The sequence below is a fragment of the Martes martes genome (genome assembly GCF_963455335.1).
Source record: "Martes martes genome assembly, chromosome: 1".
NCBI classification, from domain to species: domain Eukaryota; kingdom Metazoa; phylum Chordata; class Mammalia; order Carnivora; family Mustelidae; genus Martes; species Martes martes.
The window spans coordinates 192,182,789-192,201,726 of record NC_137888.1 but is presented as its reverse complement, the minus strand read 5'-3'; the positions used below and the strand labels follow the sequence as shown (position 1 = coordinate 192,201,726).

Genomic DNA, 18,938 nt, shown 5'->3' with positions numbered 1-18,938 from the left:
ACAGTCTAAGGAATGCTCCTAAAAAAGAAGCTCTGGGGGAGTAATTGTAGTTTAACACCCTAAGTTTCAACCCTAGGGCTAGTCTTCTCTTTGCCATTCCTCCCACTGAATATTTGGCTGTTCACTGCTGGAAAAGTTTGTTGATAGTGCCAGGAAAAAAAAATTAACTGCTGCAAGTAACAAAAATGTTGGGGGAACACAGCTATTTCAAAGGAAGCAGTGTAGATAGAGTATATCAGAGTCTAACAGAAGCAAAAATATTAGGACAGATAAATTGATAAATTTAGTCTAATGAATGTAATAAAAGAAGTAAGGGAAAGTGTTACAAATGAGAACATAGAGCAGAGACAACCCTGCAGAAAATTTAGGTGTGAAACATTAAAAAAGTATAAAATACAATAGATGTGAAGTAGTGGGAATGATAGAGCTAGGGAGTAAATAAATAATTGGTAGGACATATTTAGAAAATATCTTGAAAAGGGAAAGGACAGATAGGGGAAAAAATTTAAGGCAGTATGAGAATGAAAATAGAAATGCTGACTTTTCCCTCCAAACAAGAGGGACATTGGGGGAAGAGAGGAAATATTTGAAAAAGTAATTGAGATCCGTTTGTTAACTGACCTCAGATTTAAAGGGCTAGAAAGCACCCCAAAAAGAGAATAAGGAACACCTCACTACACATACTAACCTGGAATTTAAGAATATGGAAGACCCAGAAATTCTAAAAGCCTGCAGAAAGAAAGAACAAGCAATATATAAGAGAACAAGTATGAGCTTTTTTTTCCCGGCAGTAGCACTGGGTACAAGAATTCTAAATTCTAAATTTAGAATTTAATATCTAGCCAAACTATCATTGAAATGAGAGTAGATAATAAAATATCCTCAGGCATTAAAGTGCTCAGAGGATTTTTATTAAAAGGTGACACTGAAAACAGTTTTGAATGAAGTGCTTAACCAAAAAGGTAAGGTAAATTAAGGGATGCTGCAAGAGATTTGTGATTATTTACCTTAGTAGAGTGGATTATTACCTTTATAACAAATAAAAAAGGTCTAGTTAATACCAGTCTTGATGGGTTGGCAGTGGAAGGCAAGGTCAAAGGATATGAGGGCATATTAAAATTCTTATTAGAAGATGATATCTTTGATGTCAAAAATTTAAAGAGAGCCTTAAAAATAAAGTGAGATAAAGTGGAATGTAAGATAAAAATAGAAATAGGACCAAATACATCAATAAAGATAATAAATCTAAGTGAACCAAAACTCACCAACTAAGAAAATACTGATTAGAATAAAGAAATCTAGATACTTTATAGAATACAAGACACACGTAAAGCATAGGAATGCAGGAAGGTTTAAAATAATAGGATTAAAAAAAAAAAGAAATGCTAACCAAAATAAAATTGTTATTGCTACACTAATAAAAGTAAGATCATTATTGGGGTGGTGAGGGTTGTAAATATAGATAGAAGATTTAGGAAATCAAGAAATAGCAATTTTTAACATGCATGAATCTGATAAAATAAATGAAGCAAAAATGGTAGATTTAAATAAATGAAGACTTCAGTATCTCAATTTCTCAATTGAGAAATTGCTAAAACTACGGAGAAATTGTTTTCAAAGATTTATTTACTTATTTATTTTAGAAAGTGAGAAAGATCATGAGTGGGAGGGGCAGGGGCAGAGATAGGACAGACATTTCATCAAAGAAGACATACTACAGATGGCCAATAGACCTATGAAGAGATACTCAGCATCACTCAGCATCAGGGAAATGCAAATGAAAAGTATAATGAGCTATCACCTCACACCTGTTAGAATGGCTAAAATCAAAAACCCAAGAAACAAGTATTGGCATGGATGTGGAGGAAAAGGAACTGTCACATGCTCTTGGTAGGAATGCAAACTTGTGCAGCCACTGTGGAAAACAGTATGCTTAGAAAATGAAAAATAGAACTACCATATGACCCAGTAATTGCAGAACTGGATTTTTACCCAAAGAATAAGAAAACACTAATTTGAATGGGTACGTGCACCCCTATGTTCATTGCAGCATTATTTACAATGTCCAAATTACGGAAGCAGCCCAAGTATCCATAGATGAATGGATAAAGAAGATATGGTATATGTACAATGGAATATAACCCAGCTATAAAAAATAATGAAATCTTGCCTTTTGCAACAACATGGAGCTAGAGAGTAAAATGCTAATAAGCAAAGTAAGTCAGAAAGACAGATATCATATTATTTCACTCAAATGTGTATGTAAAAAAAATTAAAAGATTAACTGAAAAAACAGATTTGAAACCAAATCTGGTTAAATCATATGTAAGAAACGTGAACAGAGTTCTAAGGTGATTGAGTGCTGTGTTGAGAATGTCTTGTAAGGAGTTCAAAGGGCCATTTGTTTTTCTTTTCCATTTTCATCCTTAAGATAACATTTTTAGAGCTAGAATTGTTCAGTTACTTACCTGAAGATAATGTTCCTTTTGAAGTGGTTCTTTTAGGCTTAAAGAAATGTGATGGTTTTTATCTCTTTAAAGTATGTAAGAATACATGAGATACTAAGATTTTTTTCTTTTTTATAAATACTTCCTTTGATTTAAGCAACTGCTTGTAAACTAGGAGCTTTGCCATTGTTTCTGTTAAAAACAAAGGCAGAAAGTAACATCAGGTATATTGATTGCCATTGTAGTATTCTGTCAGACTATTTTTTAAATCATATCCTGCAGTTATTCTGTATAACAAAGTTTGTTGCTTAGCTTTTGCCTTTCAGGACAATCTGAGTAGAATATATTCTTTTCTTTTTGTTAGAGCATACCAAATTCTCATAAATTAAGAAGCAACTTCAATTAAGAAATTTTTATGCTACTGTTCAATTTTTAATTTTTGCTTTTTTTCTTAGAATTCAAAGACGTAACCTGAACACAATACGTTTTTCTTATTGAAATGTCAGACTGTGATAGGGCTATAGCAGTAGAAATGGAAAAGAGGGATATCCTAGAGAGACATCATGATTCAGGAGAGAAAGCTTCTGGCTCTCTTACATCCTCCTGGCTTTTGGTACAAAGGCAGTATTTATTGTATCCTGAAGCCAAATTTAAAACAATATTCATCTGTTTTATTTTTTATTTATTTATTTATTATTATTATTTTTTAAAAAGATTTTATTTGTTTATTTGACAGACAGAGATCACAAGTAGGCAGAGAGGCAGGCAGAGAGAGAGGAGGAAGTAGGCTGCCTGTTGAGCAGAGAGCCCGATGCGGGACTCGATCCCAGGACCCTGGGATCATGACCTGAGCCGAAAGCAGAGGCTTTAACCCACTGAGCCACCCAGGTTCCCCTATTCATCTGTTTTAAATTATCCGTAATTCCTTGCAAAGTCTAAAGAAGACTATTAGGATAGACTTTTGAAAAATCTTATACTTAGTTTAGAAAAAATTTATTCACTTATTTATTTTTTAAAAGATGTTTATTTATTTATTTGACAGAGAGAGAGAGAGATCACAAGTAGGCAGAAAAGCAGGCAGAGAGAGAGGGGGAATCAGTCTCCCTGCCGAGCAGAGAGCCCGATATGGGGCTCGATCCCAGGACCCTGAGATTGTGACCTGAGCTGAAGGCAGAGGCTTAATCTACTGAGCCACCCAGACTCCCTGAAAAAATTTATTTTTATTAGAAAATGACTTTTTTTACATTTAGTTATTCTGTGTTCTCTATTTTATGTTACAAATATGATTCCGAAAATTGGAATACATCTGTTTAAGTCTTATATAATTCAAAATTTTTGTTTACAGTTGTTGTTCCTCTCAGAGATAAATGCCTTTCTGTTTGTATAAATTTTTGTCAAGATTGATAACGTGGTTAGAAAGAGAGAGCTGCAATTTAAATAGTATTGATGACTGTTGTTTAGGAAGCAGTACCACGGGAGCGCCCTTTCAGTGCCATGAAACAAGAACAGCAGAGGAAATGGATTGAAGATTTGAACAAGCAAATAGAAGATGATCGGCAAAGAAAAATAGAGGAAAAAATTACATCTTCAAAGGTAACTTAACAAATTTAGGTGGATGTTGTCATGGGAAAAAAATAATTTGAGTCCTTAATCATAAACCTAAAAGTATTCTAAAGCTATTTGACAAGACTACAGTATTCAAATTAATACACATTTGCTCATGTAAACCTTTTATTGAATGCATTTAGTAAGTGATTTTGCGTAATTTCTTAAAACTGGCTTTTCAGGAATTTCCTAATTTGAATTTCTCATACTCTTCATGTTAGTTATCTAAGTATATATGGAATTAATAAAGAATATAGCTCTGTTAATTTTTGTGATGCTTATTCTGCTCTGTGGTGACTTTTAAAAATTGTGTTTGATTATCGTTTTAGAACTTTATACATGAGAACAGTTGGAAGAATTCTTAGTAATTCTTATTTATCATGATTAGGGTGAGGAACATGACAGATGGGCAATGCATTTTGATTCATTAAAGACCTATCCTGCTTCTCAGTCTCAACTGTCTTCTTGGTCAACACACAACCAACCAGAGTACTTCTGTGTCTCTCCGGACACTCATGAACTGGCTGATATCAGCAGTGTTTATACACCTATGACTGGAAGCCAGGTTGAACCTTCAGAGGAGGAGCATATAGCAAAACCAGTTAGAGATAAGACCATGGCAGATAGTCAGAAAACAAAGTAAGTTTATTTTTCAGTATTTATTAAATGTTTAAGAAAGTCTATGTGCTTTATTAAAAGGACTGTCATTATATTTATAATATGTTAATTGATTTCAGGTTTGGTATTTTCCTTTAAAGTAGAAATTACTAGTGGATGTATCTGGAGCAAAAATGATTTAGCATATTTTGGGGGTTTTGTATAGCTAAAGTGTCTATCTTGCCAGCTTTCTCCGTTCTATGACTGCTCTCTTGGATCCAGCTCAGATTGAAGAACGTGAGAGGCGACGACAAAAACAGTTAGAACATCAGGTATTGCATTGTAAAATACTATCCTTTGCCTTAATAAGTAAAGTCATTTCCAGTGGATACCTAAATAAATGGAAATTAAAATTCCAGTATAAATGTACAGCACAGGCCCTTCCATTCCTGTGATGAATCTAATTCTTACTCCAGCTGGCAGTAATACTAAAATTATATTGATGCTGAGAACCAGACAGTATCACATAGTACATCCAGCCACTTGCCTTCCAGAAGAGAAGGCAAATCAATATGTTTTAAATAAATAAATATGTTTTATATATGAAATGGCACTAAATCTTAACTTAGTACTGTTTTTTTTTTTTTTTTTTTCAATCTGTTTATAGTTCTCCTGAATTTTGTTTAGGATGAGAATTAGTTCTTTTAAGGGAATTATACAGGGCACTGAAGTAGAATTCTGATTGAGAAATCTAGCAGATAATATAAGGAAAGAGACTAAGATTAAAATTCTAATTTTTTTAATAAGGATTTTTATTTATTTATTTGACAGGCAGAGATCACAAGTAGGCAGAGAGGCAGGCAGAGAGAGAGAGAGGAGGAAGCAGGCTCCCTGCTGAGCAGAGAGCCTGATGCGGGGCTCCATCCCAGGACCCTGGGATCATGACCTGAGCCGAAGGCAGAGGCTTTAACCCACTGAGCCACCCAGGCGCCCCTAAAATTCTAATTTTAATCTAACACTAAAAGGACTTAAAATTCTGAATAATTCTTTAAACCTTTGATACATGAAGAATTTGATGTAATTAATATTGTTAATCTTAATCAGTGAGTGAATTACAGAGTGTCTGCTACTTACCAGGCACTATGCTAAGTGCTGAGATTTTTTTAGTTGTTTTTGGATTACTTCTTCTAACAGCCCTCCTCTGTTAAAAGAAAAAGCATATAGAATTCCAGGAACAAGAGATGGGATAAATACATTGGAAATTTGACATTTTAACTTTATTTATGTATGTAAGATTGCATTACATATTATCTGCTACTGATAAACTTATTTTAGAAATTCAAGTGCTTCAAATAGATTTTTTAAATTTGTGACAGTGCATTTTGTGATTTATGATTTATAACTAGAAAGCCATCACCGCTCAGGTAGAAGAGAAACGCAGGAAGAAACAGCTGGAAGAACAGCAAAGAAAGAAGGAAGAACAAGAAGAGGAGCGTCGCTTAGCACGGGAACGAGAAGAGATGCAGAAACAGTATGAAGAAGACATACTTAAGCAAAAACAAAAGGAAGTAAGTATATATTAAATTTTTTTCATTGAAATATAGTTAACACAGTGTTACATTAGTTTCAGGTGTACAACAACATAGTGATTCAGGAGTCCTATATGTTAAACTATGTTGACAAGCATACAATACACACTATTATAGTACCATTGACTGTATTCCCTATGCTGTTGCTTTCGTCCCTATGTCTTGTTCCTTTAATATCTGGAAGCCTGTACCTCCCACTCCTCTTCCCTTATTTACTAACCCCCTCTTCCCTGTTACCAGTTTGTGAGTCCGTTGTTGTTTTTTAAAGATTTTACTTATTTATTTGACAGAGATCACAAGTAGGCAGAGAGGCAGGCAGAGAGAGAGAAAGGGGAAGAAGCAGACTCTCTGCAGAGCAGAGAGCCCGATGGGCTCGATCCCAAAACCCTGGGATCATGACCTGAGCCAAAGGCAGAGGCTTTAACCCACTGAGCCATCCAGGCACCCCTGTGGGTCTGTTTTTTTGTTTGTTTGGGGTTTTTTGTTTTGCTTTTCATTTTATCTCTTTAGTTTCCACATATAAGTGACTTCATATGGTATTCATCTTTCCCATCTGACTGACTGACTTTAGCATAATACCCTCTAGGTCCATCCATGTTACTGCAAATGGCAAGATCTCATTCTTTTTTATGGCTGAATAATACTCTACTTTTTGTATATACCACATCTTCTTATCCATTCTTCTGCTGATGGATACTTGAGTTGCTTCAGTATCTTGGCTGTTACAAATAATGCTGCAGTAAACATTCGGGTGCATATATCTTTTGTTTCCTTTGGGTAAATACTTTATAGTGAAATTACTAGACCGTGTGGTAATTCTACTTTTAATTTTTTTAGGAGGTTCCTTATTGTTTTCCATAGAGGTTATACCAATTTCCATTCCCACCAATAGTGCACAAGGGTTCCCTTTTCTCTACATCCTCACCAACACTTGTTTCTTGTCTTTTTGATACTAGCTGTTCTGATGATGGTGAGATGATATAATTATGGTTTTGATTCACATTTCCCTGATGATTAGTGATGTTGAAGATCTTTTCCTGTGTCTGTTAGCCATCTGTATGCTTTGCAAAAACGTTTGTTTGGGTCCTCTGACCTTTTTTAAAAATTAAATTATTTTGGGGGCAGTCGGCTAAGTGTCTGAGTCTTGATTGCAGCTCAGGTCATGCTCATTGGGTTGTGAGATCAAGCCTAGTGTGGAGCCTGCTTATCTCCCCCCACCCCCACTTTGTCAGCCCATCTCCCCATTCATGTGGTCATGCTGTCTCTCTTAAAAAAAAAAAAAAATCATTATTTGGTGTTTTGGTGTTGAGTTGTACAAGTTATTTGTATATTTTGGATATTAACTCCTTTTCACATGTGTTGTTTGCAGATATCTTCTCCCATTCAGTAATTTGTTGTTTTGTGGATGGTTTCTTTTGTTGTGCAGAAGCTTTTTATTTTGATGTAATCCCAACAGTTTATTTTTGCTTTTATTTCCTTTGCCTGAGGAGACAGATCTAGAAAATGGAAATTAAAATTCCAGTATAAATGTACAGCGCAGGCCCATGGTAATACCGATGTCCAAGAGGTTACTGCCTCTGTTTCCTTTAAGGAGTTTTATGGTCTTAGGTTTCACAGTTTATATCCATTTGAGTTTATTTTTGTGTATGGTGGAAGAAAGTGGTCCAGTTTCATTCTTATGCATGTAACTGTCCAGTTTTCCCAGCATATTTTATTGAAGAGACTGTCTTTTTCCCATTGGATATTCTTGCCTTCTTTGTCATAGATTAGTTGACCGTATAAGCATGGTTTTATTCCTGGGCTCCCTTTCATCTTCTTTTGATCTGTTTTGTGCCATTGCTATACTATTTTGAGTACTGGCTTTGTAGCATATATGGTTTGAAATCTAAGATTGTGATACCTTCAGCTTTGTTCTGCTTCCTCAGAATTGCTTTGGCTATTTGGGGTCCTTTGTGGTTCCATACAGATTTTAAGATTATTTGTTCTAGCTCTGTTGAAAATTCTGTTGGTATTTTGATAGGGATTACATTCAATCTGTAGATTGCTTTAATAGAGTGGACGTTTAAAGTACTAATTCTTCCAAACTGTGAACATGGTAGTATTTATATTATAAATAACATTATAGAGTAAAAATGGATAGAGTAAAAATGGGTGTATTTTTAAAGGAAGAATAATCAGAAGTTGAACGTTTGCATCTGTTTTGGAATTTTGAAGGTGTATGCAGAAACACTGAAGTGTTGCATTATAAAGGTTATGAATGTAAAGGAGAAGCTAGAGAAGGTTTAATTATTTCAAGTGATCAGTTCACAAATGCCATATTGCTTGGGTTTTTTTCTCTGCTAAGAAAGGCCAGTACAGCACAAAAAAAATTATCCATGTGCTTCATTTTGGAATGTTTTCTAAGCAATAATTATTATTATTATTTTTTAAGATTTTATTTATTTATTTGACAGATCACAAGTAGGCAGAGAGGCAAGCAGAGAGAGGGGAAGCAGGCTTCCTGCCGAGCAGAGAGCCCAGTGCGGGACTCAATCCCAGGACCCTGAGAACATGACCTGAGCCGAAGGCAGAGGCTTAACCCTCTGAGCCACCCATGCACCCCTAAGCAGTAATTATTAATAAATATCCTAGATGTGTTAAGAGAAATGATTGGCCTTTCTGTCTGTATCCATTAGTGAACAGGAGCATATATTTGCAGTGATTGGCTGGATTGATGATACATTTCATTGCTGTGTTAAAGTTTTCCTGTGTGATTAAAAAAGATCTTTTTTTTTTTAAATTTTAAAATTTATTTATTTATTTGAAAGATTTTATTTATTTATTTGAAAGACAGAGATCACAAGTAGGCAGAGAGGCAGGCAGAGAGAGAGGGGGAAGCAGGCTCCCTGCTGAGCAGAGAGCCCGATGCGGGGCTCGATCCCAGGACCCTGGGATCATGACCTGAGCCGAAGGCAAAGGCTTTAACCCACTGAGCCACCCAGGCGCCCAAATTTTTTTTATTTTTTATGATTTTATTTATCCATTTGTCAGAGAGAGAGAGTGCGCGCAAGCGCGCGCACAAGGGAGAGCACAAGTAGGGGGAAGGGCAGAGGGAGAAGCAGGCTCCCCACCAAGCAGGGAGCCAGATGTAGGACTCAATCCCAGGACGGTGGAATCATGACCTAAGCTGAAGGCAGCCGCTTAACCAACTGAGCCACCCAGGTGTCCCTAAATAAGATCATTTTTTAAAAAAGAGTAGATAACTGGTTAGCTACGAGAACATCTCTATTAAGTGGTATATGTGGCATAGGGATGATTGTGTGAAGTGTCATGTTTGAGCTGACCTGACATGAGCAAATCCTACAATGACATGTGATTGCCAAGGATTTGTGAGTTTTATAGTAGAGCATAGAGCATTTCCCCTCGCCCTCGGAGATGCAGCCCAGAGCCTGCATTTTCTTGATTTTTCCCATTTTCAGCCTTAACTCCACACTGATGAAGCGGATGATCTGGGTTCTATTTTCATTATGTTGAATAGGTTAAGCCAACTACTCCTATGAAAAAACTATATATGTGAATAAAGTCAAAGGGTCATTTGTTTGAATTGCAAGAAATGGCCATAAATCCTCTTAATAATCTTTTTAGTCTTAATGGAATTTTGATGGACTTAATCACTGGTTTTAGAAGCTTTGAAAACTTTATTATAATAAACTTCAGTGGGTAAAAGAATTCTTACATTTGTGGTCTAATACAGCTGTAGAATATGATACTAAAATGTAAGTTCCAAAAGGGAGAAGCTTTGCCCTGTTGACTTTTTCCCAGTATCTTGAATAGTGCCTGGCACATAGTAGGAGCTAATCTACTCAGAATAGTCAAGTCTGTAGGTGTCTGATAATTGCATTTAATAATTCTGTGCCCTTCAATATTAACAGGAAATCATGACTCTCAAAACAAATGAGCTATTTCAGACAATGCAGAGAGCACAGGAGCTAGCACAGAGGCTGAAACAAGAACAGAGAATCCGAGAATTGGCTCAAAAGGGACATGACACTTCTGGATTGATTAAAAATCTGGGCGGTAAGCAGTTCACTAGAATTTTACTTAAAATATCTTTTGAAGAGGATTTTAAATAACTGCCTATTTTTGGTACCTTTAACACACCTATTGACTAAATATTGTTTTAGGAATTTCAGATCTTGAACTGATGTAACTTTATAAAAATGCTTATTTTGTTTGGGAAATTGGTTTAAGAGAAGAACTAAATAATGTTACACTTTCCAATAATCTTCTTTGATACAGGAAGGATGTTAGGGTTTGAAGACAACAACCAAGAATTCTCGAGATGTTTTTGGTGCAGAAAGGTGGTTTTATTAAAGCATGGGGACAGGACCCGTGGGCAGAAAGAGTTGTGCTAGGGTCGTGAGGAGTGGCCCATCGTATACTTTCAAGTTGTGAGGGGTTAGGGATAGTGTAAGTATGTAAGGAATTTGGAAGCACAGTTTCCAGGACCTTGGGGGGGCTAGCTGTTGTTGGGAAAACGTCATTTATTACTGTCTAATAAAAACTTAGTCATGAGACCCTTCAGATGTATATCAGTGGGTCATATGATTGGGGGATGATTGCCAACATGTATTGGGGAGAGGGGTAGAGATAAAGGCAGTTTCCAGAGGAATTTTTTTTATGTTACAGTAGACGTACAAGATCGTGGGGGTTGGGCTAAGATTACTTTCTGCCCTTAGCAAAGTGTGAACATCCAGGCAGTTGAGTTCCTAGAGGAATGTCACTGACGACTTATTTCAGGGACTTGTCAGTGAGCCGTAAGTAGTAAGGAAATTTAATAATTTTTCTTCTACCTTTGTTTCCTACATTTTACATAAATTTTCTTATGTTTTATTTATAATAGGTAAAATGTATACTTTTTTTTACCCAGTGTTTTTAGAGAAATCTCTGAAGGGATCCTCATGTTCAATGAGGGATAAAAATGCAGGTCACTTTTTGTAAGAAAATTTAAGATAGCCCTTTTATATTTTTATTGTAGTGTTCACATTGATTACACTGAAAATATTGTGCATATTTAGTTGCTGCTACACATACTTTCTTTTAATCTTCCTGAACTGTCATTATGTTGGATAATATATTTCTCTTGCTATTTGATAAAGTGACTAACAACATTTCAAATTTAGGACATGGCTTGGATGATGTCAGTGGTAAAAAGAATACATGTATCAATTCTACAACCTCTCCCAAAAAGGATACTGCTGTGCAAACAGGTATTTGTTTAAAAGTTGTGATTTGGTTTAAAATTTACTTAAAATTAATGTCACAGTCAGAATTAAGCTCAATTTAGAATTGAGCTCTGTTTAAAAATGAAAGGAATTCACCAGTTTTCAGTAAGGATTAGAAAATAAAGGGATCTCTTGATTTTTAATTTCTCTGTAAACAGCTTCATTGAGGTTTAATCCACATAGCATACAGTTAACCTCTTATAGGATACAGTGCAGTGTTTTGGTTTTGTTTTTCTTCAAGTTTTTATTTAAATTCTAGTTAACATATATGGTAAAATTGTTTCAGATGTAGAATTTAGTGATTCATCACTTACATATAATACCCAGTGCACATCACAAGTGCCCTCCTAAATAGCCATCACCCAGTTAGCCCATTTCCCCACTCACCTCCCTCTATAATCACTCAGTTCTCTTTTTTCCCCCTCATTTATATGAGCGAGAGGGAGAGTGAGAGAGAAAGTAGAAGCAGAAGGGAGAAGCGGAGGGAAAGGGAGAAGCAGGCTCCCTGCTGAGCAGGGAGCCCAATGTTGGGCTCAATTCCAGGACCTGAGATCATGACCTGAGCTAAAAGCAGATGCTTAATCGACTGAGCCACCCAGGTGCCCCAGTATCTTCTAGTTCTGTCCATGTCATTGCAAATGGCAAGCTTTCATTCTTTTTGATGGCCAAGTTACATACCATCTTCTTCATCCATTCATTAGTCAATGGATATTTGGGCTCTTTCTATATTTTGGGTGTTGTTGATAATGCTGCTATAAACATCATGGTGCATGTGCCATCATGCACCATGAATGAATGGTATTTTTGTGAATCAGTATTTTTGTGTCCTTTAGGTAAATGCCTAGTGGTACAATTGCTGGGTCATAGGGTAGTTCTATTTTTAACTTTTTGAGGGATCCCCATACAGTTTTCCAGAGTGGCTGCATCAGTTTGCATTCTCATCAACAGTGTAAGAGGATTCCCTTTTCTCCATATATTCGCCAACATCTGTTGTTTTCTGTGCTATTAAATTTTAGTCAGTTTGATAGGTGTGAGGTGGTATCTCATTATGGTTTTGATTTGTATTTTCCTGATGAGTGAAGTTGAGCATCTTTTCATGTGCCTATTAGGCAACTATGTGTCTTTGGAAAAATGTCTGTGTCTTCTGCCCCCCCCCCTTTTTTTCTTTTCTTTTTAGAATTTTTAAATTTATTTCACAGAGAGAGCACAAGCAGGGGGAGTGGCAGGGAGAGGGAAAGGGAGAAGCAGGCTCCCCGCTGAGCAGGGAGTCCAATGCAGGGCTCGATCCCAGGACTCTGGGAACGTGACTTAAGCCAAAGGCAGCTGCTTAAGTGACTGAGCTACCGAGGCACCCCTTCTTGCCCATTTCTTAACTGGATTACTCATTTTTTGGGTGTTGAGTTTGATAAGTTATTTATAGATTTTGGATACTAACCCTTTTTCAGACACGTCATTTACAAATATCTTCTCCCATTCTGTAGGTTTTCTTTTAGTTTTGTTGATTGTTTTCTTCACTGTGTTGAAGCTTTTTATCTTAATGAAGTCCCAGTAGTTCACTTTTGATTTGCTTTTGTTTCCCTTGCCCCTAGAGACATGTTTAATAAGAATTTGCTATGGCTGAGGTCAAAGAGGTTGCTGCCTATGTTCTCAAGGATTTTGATGGATTCTTGTCTCACATTTAGGTCTTTCATCCATTTTGAATTTATTTTTGTGAATGGTATATGAAAGTGGTTCAGTTTCATTCTTCTGCGTGTTGCTGTCCAGTTTTCCCAGCACCATTTATTAAAGAGACTGTTTTTTCCATTGGATATTCTTTCCTGCTTTGTCAAAGATTAGTCGACCATGGAGTTGAGGGTCTGTTTCTGGGTTCTCTGTTCTGTTCCATTGATCTATATGTCTGTTTTTGTGCCAGTACCATACTGTCTTGATGATTACAGCTTTGCAGTAGAGCTTGGAGTCCAGAATTGTGATGCCACCAGCTTTGGTTTTCTTTTTCAACATTCCTTTGGCTATTTGGGGTCTTTTCTGGTTCCATATAAATTTTAGGATTATTTGTTCCAGCTCTGAAAAAACTTGATGGTATTTTAATAGAGATTGCATTGAATGTGTAGATTGCTCTAGGTAGCATAGACATTTTAACAATATTTGTTCCTGAAGGTCTATAAGCAGGGAATGTTTTTCCATATCTTTGTCTTTCTCAGTTTCTTTTATGAGTGTTTTGTAGTTTTGTGAGTACAAATCCTTTGCCTCTTTGGTTAGGTTAATTCCTAGGTATCTTACAGTTTTTGGTGCATTTGTATATGGGATTGACTCCCTAATTTCTTTCTTCTGCCTCATTGTTAGCATATAGAAATGCAGCTGATTTCTCTGCATTGATTTTATATCCTGCCACTTTGCTGAATTCCTATATGAGTTTTAGTGATTTTGAGGTGGAATCTTTTGTGTTTTCTTTGTAGAGTATTATGTCATCTGCCAAGAGTGAGAGTTTGACTTTTTTGCCAATTGAGATGCCTTTTATTTCTTCTTGTTGCATGATTGCTGAGGCTAGGACTTCTAGTACTGTGTTGAACAGTGGTGACAGTGGACATCCCTGCCATGTTTCTGACCTTAGGAGGAGAGCTCTGTTTTTCTCCATTGAGAATGATACTTGCTGTGGGCTTTTTGTATATGGTTTTTATGATATTGAGGTATGTTCCCTCTGTGAACAGTTTTAATCAAGAAAGAATGCTGTACTTTGTCAAATGCTTTTTCTGCATCAGTTGAGAGGATCATATGGTTCTTGTCCTTCCTCTTAGTCATGTGGTATATTACGCTGATTGATTTGTGAATATTGAACCTTCCCTGCAGCCAAGGAATAAGTGCCACTGGATTGTGGTAAATAATTCTTTTAATTATTGAAATTATTAAAATGTACCCTCAATTATTGAAATGGACCCTCGACTCCATGGTTGACTAATCTTTGACAAAGCAGGAAAGAATATCCAATGGAAAAAACAGTCTCTTCAACAAATGGTGCTGAGAAAACTGGACAGCCACATGCAGAAGAATGTTTTAATGTACTTTTAATGTACTGTTGGATTTGATTTGCTAATATTTTGAGAATTTTCACACCCATGTTCATCAATTATATATTAGGTATAATTCTCCTTTTTGGTGGGGTCTGTGTCTGGTTTTGGAATCAAGGTAATGCTGGCCTCATAGAATGAATTTAGAAGTTTTCCTTCCATTTATTTCTCTTTTTTTGGAACTATTTGAGAAGAATGTGTATTAACTTTTTTTTTTTTTGTCTAGTAGAATTCTTCTGGGAAGCCATCTGGCCCTGGACTTTTGTATTTGAGAGATTTTTGATTACTGATTCAGTTTCTTTGCTGGTTATGGGTCTGTTTAAATTTTTTTCTTCCTGTTTCAGTTTTGGCAGTTTGTAGATTTCTAAGAATTTATCCATTTCTTCCAGATGCTTGTTTTGTTGGCATATGATTTTTCCTAATAATCTCTAATAATTGTATTTCTGTGGTGTTGGTTGTGATCTCTCTTCTTTCATTGGTGATTTTATTTATTTTGGTCTTTTTCTGTTTTGATTAAGTCTGGCTAGGGGTTTATCAGTTTTTTTCTTTCAGAGAAAAAGATTTTAGTTTCATTGATCTGTCCCACTAGTTTTTTTATTTCTGCTCTAATCTTTTTATTTCCTTCCTTCTGCTGGCTTTAGGCTTTATTTCCTGATCCTTTTCTAGCTTCCTTTAGGTGTAAGGTTAGGTTGTATATTTGAGATTTTTCTTGCTTCTTGAGGTAGGCTTGTGTTGCAGTATACTTTCTTTTCAGGACCACCTTTGCTGCATCCCTGAGGTTTTGGACTATCGTGTTTTCATTTGCTTGGACTATCGTGTTTTCATTTGCTTCCGTGGATTTTTAAAAATTTCTTCTTTAGGGCGCCTGGGTGGCTCAGTGGGTTGGGCCGCTGTCTTCATCTCCGGTCATGATCCCAGGGTCCTGGGATGGAGTCCCGCATCGGGCTCTCTGATCAGCGGGGAGCCTGTTTCCCCCCACCCCATGCTCTCTGCCTACTTGTGATCTCTATCTTTCAAATAAATAAATAAAACCTTAAAAAAATTCTTCTTTAATTTCCTGGTTAACCTCTTCATTCTTCTTCTTTTTTTAAAAAAAAATATTTATTTATTTGATAGAGATCATAGGTAGGCAGAGAGAGAGGGGAAGCAGGCTCCCTGCTGAGTAGAGAGCCCGATGTGGGGCCTGATCCCAGGTCCCTGAGATCATGACCTGAGCCAAAGGCAGAGGCTCAACCCACTGAGCCACCCAGGTGCCCCCTCTTCATTCTTTAGTAGGATGTTCTTTAATCTCTATGTATTTGTGATCTTTCCATATTTTTTCTTGTGGTTGACTTCAGGATTCATAGCATTGTGGTCTGAAAATATGCATGGTATGATCTCATTCTCTTTGTATTTGTTGAGGGCCTGATTGGTAATCCAGTATGTGATCTATTTTGGAGAATATTCCATGTGCACTTAGAAAGAATGTGTATTCTGCTGCTACTTTAGGATGAAGTGTTCTGAATATGTCTGTTAAGTCCCTCTGGGCCACTGTGTCATTCAAAGCCATTGTTTTCTTTTGATTTTGGGCTTAGATGATCTGTTGCTGTTAAGTGGGGTATTAAAGTTTCCTATTGTTACTAATGAGTATCTTTATGTTTGTTATCAATCGACTTACATATTGGGTGCTGCCAAGTTGGGGGCATAAATATTTGCAATTGTTAGATCTTCTTGTTGGATAGACCCCTTGTTTATGAGATAGTGCCCTTCATCTCATTTTTTTTGGCTTAAAATCTAGTTTGATATTAAACATGCCTACTCTGTTGACTTCTGTTAGCATGATAAATTGGTTTTCATCACCTCACTTTGAATCTGCAGGTGTCTTTAGGTCTAAAAATGAGTCTCTTGTAAGCAGTATATAGGTGGACCTTTTTTTAAAATCCATTCTGATACCTTACATCTTTTGATTGGGGCATTTAGTCCATTTACATTCAGGAATTATTATAGATAAGAAGGTAGTGCCATTGTATTGCCTGTAAAGTCACTGTTTCTGGAGATTTTCTGTTTCTTTCTAGACTTTGTTGCTTTTGGTCTTTCTTGAACTTTAAAGGGTCCCCTTTAATATTTTTTGCAGGGTGGTAGTTTAGTCATCATAAACTCCTAGTTTTGTTTGTCTGGGAACCTCTTTATTTCCTTCTATTCCAAATCCTTGATGGATAAAATATTCTTCACTGTGTATTTTTCCCATTCAGCACCTTGAAATATATCATCCCACTCTCTTCTGGCCTGCTGGGTTTCTTTGGTAAGATTTACTACTAACCTGATTTGTCTTTCCTTGTACACTAGGGATTTCTTTTCCCTTGCTGCTTTCAGGATTCTTTCCTTATCACTGTATTTTGCAGATTTTGCTGCGATATGTCTTGGGGTTGGCCGGCTTTTGTTGAGTTTGATGGAAGTTCTCTGTGCTTCCCAGGTTTGGATAACTGTTTCCGTCCCTAGATTATAGAAGTTTTCATCTATAATGTGTTCATATAAATCTTCTGATGCAGTATTTTTTTTTTAAAAGATTTATTTATTTATTTATTTGACAGAGATCACAAGTAGGTAGAAAGTCAGGTAGAGAGAGAGAGGGGGAAGCAGGCTCCCCGCCGAGCAGAGAGCCCGACACGGGGCTCGATCCCAGGACTCTGGGATCATGACCTGAGCCGAAGGCAGAGGCTTTAACCCACTGAGCCACCCAGGCGCCCCTGATGCAGTATTTTTTTTAAAGAGTACAATTAGAGTTTAGAGTTGTGCAACCATCCCCACAATGAATTTAAGAACATTTTTATCACCCCAGAAAGAACCCCTGTGTTCACCAGCAGTCATTCTCCTTTTCTCCCTTGTCTCCAGTTAAAGGTAACCAGCAATCTACTTTCTGTTACTCTAGATTTGCCTATTCTAGACATTTCATATAATTGGAATCATACCATATGTGGTATTTTGTGCCTGGATTCTTTCATTTAGCGTAACGTTTTAAGGTTCATCATGTTGTAGCATGTAGCAATACATCATCATCCTTCATCACTGAATAATATTCCATTTTGTGCATATACCACGTTTTGTTTATTCCTTAAGCAGTTGGTGGATGTTTGGGTTACTTCTACTTTTTGGCTATTAAAGATATGCTATGAACACTTATGCAGAACTTACCTAGATGTATATTTTCAGATCTCTTGGGAGAGAAGAATAGCATTGCTGAGTTATATATAACTGTGTGTTTAGAATTTGATGAATTGTAAAACTTTTCCAAATTGTATGATTTTACATTTCCATCAGTAGTGTATGTAATTTCTCTGCATGTTAACCTACACATATTATTCTCATGGTTATGAAGTGGTATGTTTGTGGTTTTGATTTACATTTTCCTGGTGACCAATGATGAACATTTTTTATGTGTTCATTTTATTCATTTATTTTTTTAAAGATTTTATTTATTTGAGAGAGAGAGAAATAGAGAGCAAGCAAGTGCACAAGGAAGGGAAAGGGAAAGCAGGAGAGGGAGAAGCAGGCTCCCCATTGAGCAGGGAGCCAGATGCAGGGCTCAATCCCAGAACCCTGGGATCATGACCTGAGCCAAAGGCAGACAATTAACTGACTGAGCCACCCAGGCCTCCTCATGTGTTCATTTTAATTTTTTAAAATGTAATAAGGTAAGATCCATGTTGGGCCTTATTATTATAGGTCTCCATGCTTACTGTGAATCCTTTCAATCCTTTACATATCTTTCTGGGAATTTTTTTTTAATAGCTTCCAGAAAATCCCTTTAACTTTTCACTTTTTAAAAATCCAGGGATAATTGACATACAACATTAGTTTCAGGTGTAGAGCGTAATGATTCTATATTTGTGTATGTTGCAGAATGGTCACAGTAAGTCTAGTTAATATCACCATCAGTTAGAAAATTTTTTCTTGTGATGAGAAGATTTACTCTCTTAAATATGGAATTATTATTAACTAGAGTCACTGTGTTGTACATTATATCCCCATGACTTATAACTGGAATTTGTAGCTTTTGACTCTTCACCCATTTTGTCCTTCTTTCCCCTCCCACTGCTGCCTTTGGCAGCAATATATCTGTGAGCTTCTGTGGTTTTTTTGTGTGTGTGTATATTTTTTTTTAAGATTCCACCTGTAAGTAAAAAAAAAATAAATTCCCCATATAAGTTAGATCATTATGGTATTCGTCTTTCTCTTTTTTTACTTAGGATAATGCCCTCAGGGTCCATCCATTTGGTCACAGATGGCAAGATTTCATTTCTTTTTATGGCTGGATAATATTCCTTTGTGTATGTAAACACTGCATTTTCTTTATATTTATCTGACACTTAGGTTGCTTCCATGTCTCCACTA

The 18,938-nt window shown here is 36.4% G+C and overlaps 1 protein-coding gene across 2 annotated transcripts in view; it reads left to right on the top strand.

Annotated features, from left to right (window-relative positions):
• Window positions 1-18,938, top strand: part of CCDC66 (coiled-coil domain containing 66) — a 70,551-nt gene that overhangs the window by 32,178 nt on the left and 19,435 nt on the right. For both annotated transcript variants that reach the window (XM_080819356.1, XM_080819357.1), the window contains 6 exons: window positions 3,909-4,040; window positions 4,441-4,691; window positions 4,897-4,981; window positions 6,056-6,217; window positions 10,150-10,294; window positions 11,401-11,487. In XM_080819356.1, coding sequence (XP_080675482.1) covers window positions 3,909-4,040; window positions 4,441-4,691; window positions 4,897-4,981; window positions 6,056-6,217; window positions 10,150-10,294; window positions 11,401-11,487 — 862 coding nt within the window. The remainder of the gene's footprint in view (window positions 1-3,908; window positions 4,041-4,440; window positions 4,692-4,896; window positions 4,982-6,055; window positions 6,218-10,149; window positions 10,295-11,400; window positions 11,488-18,938) is intronic.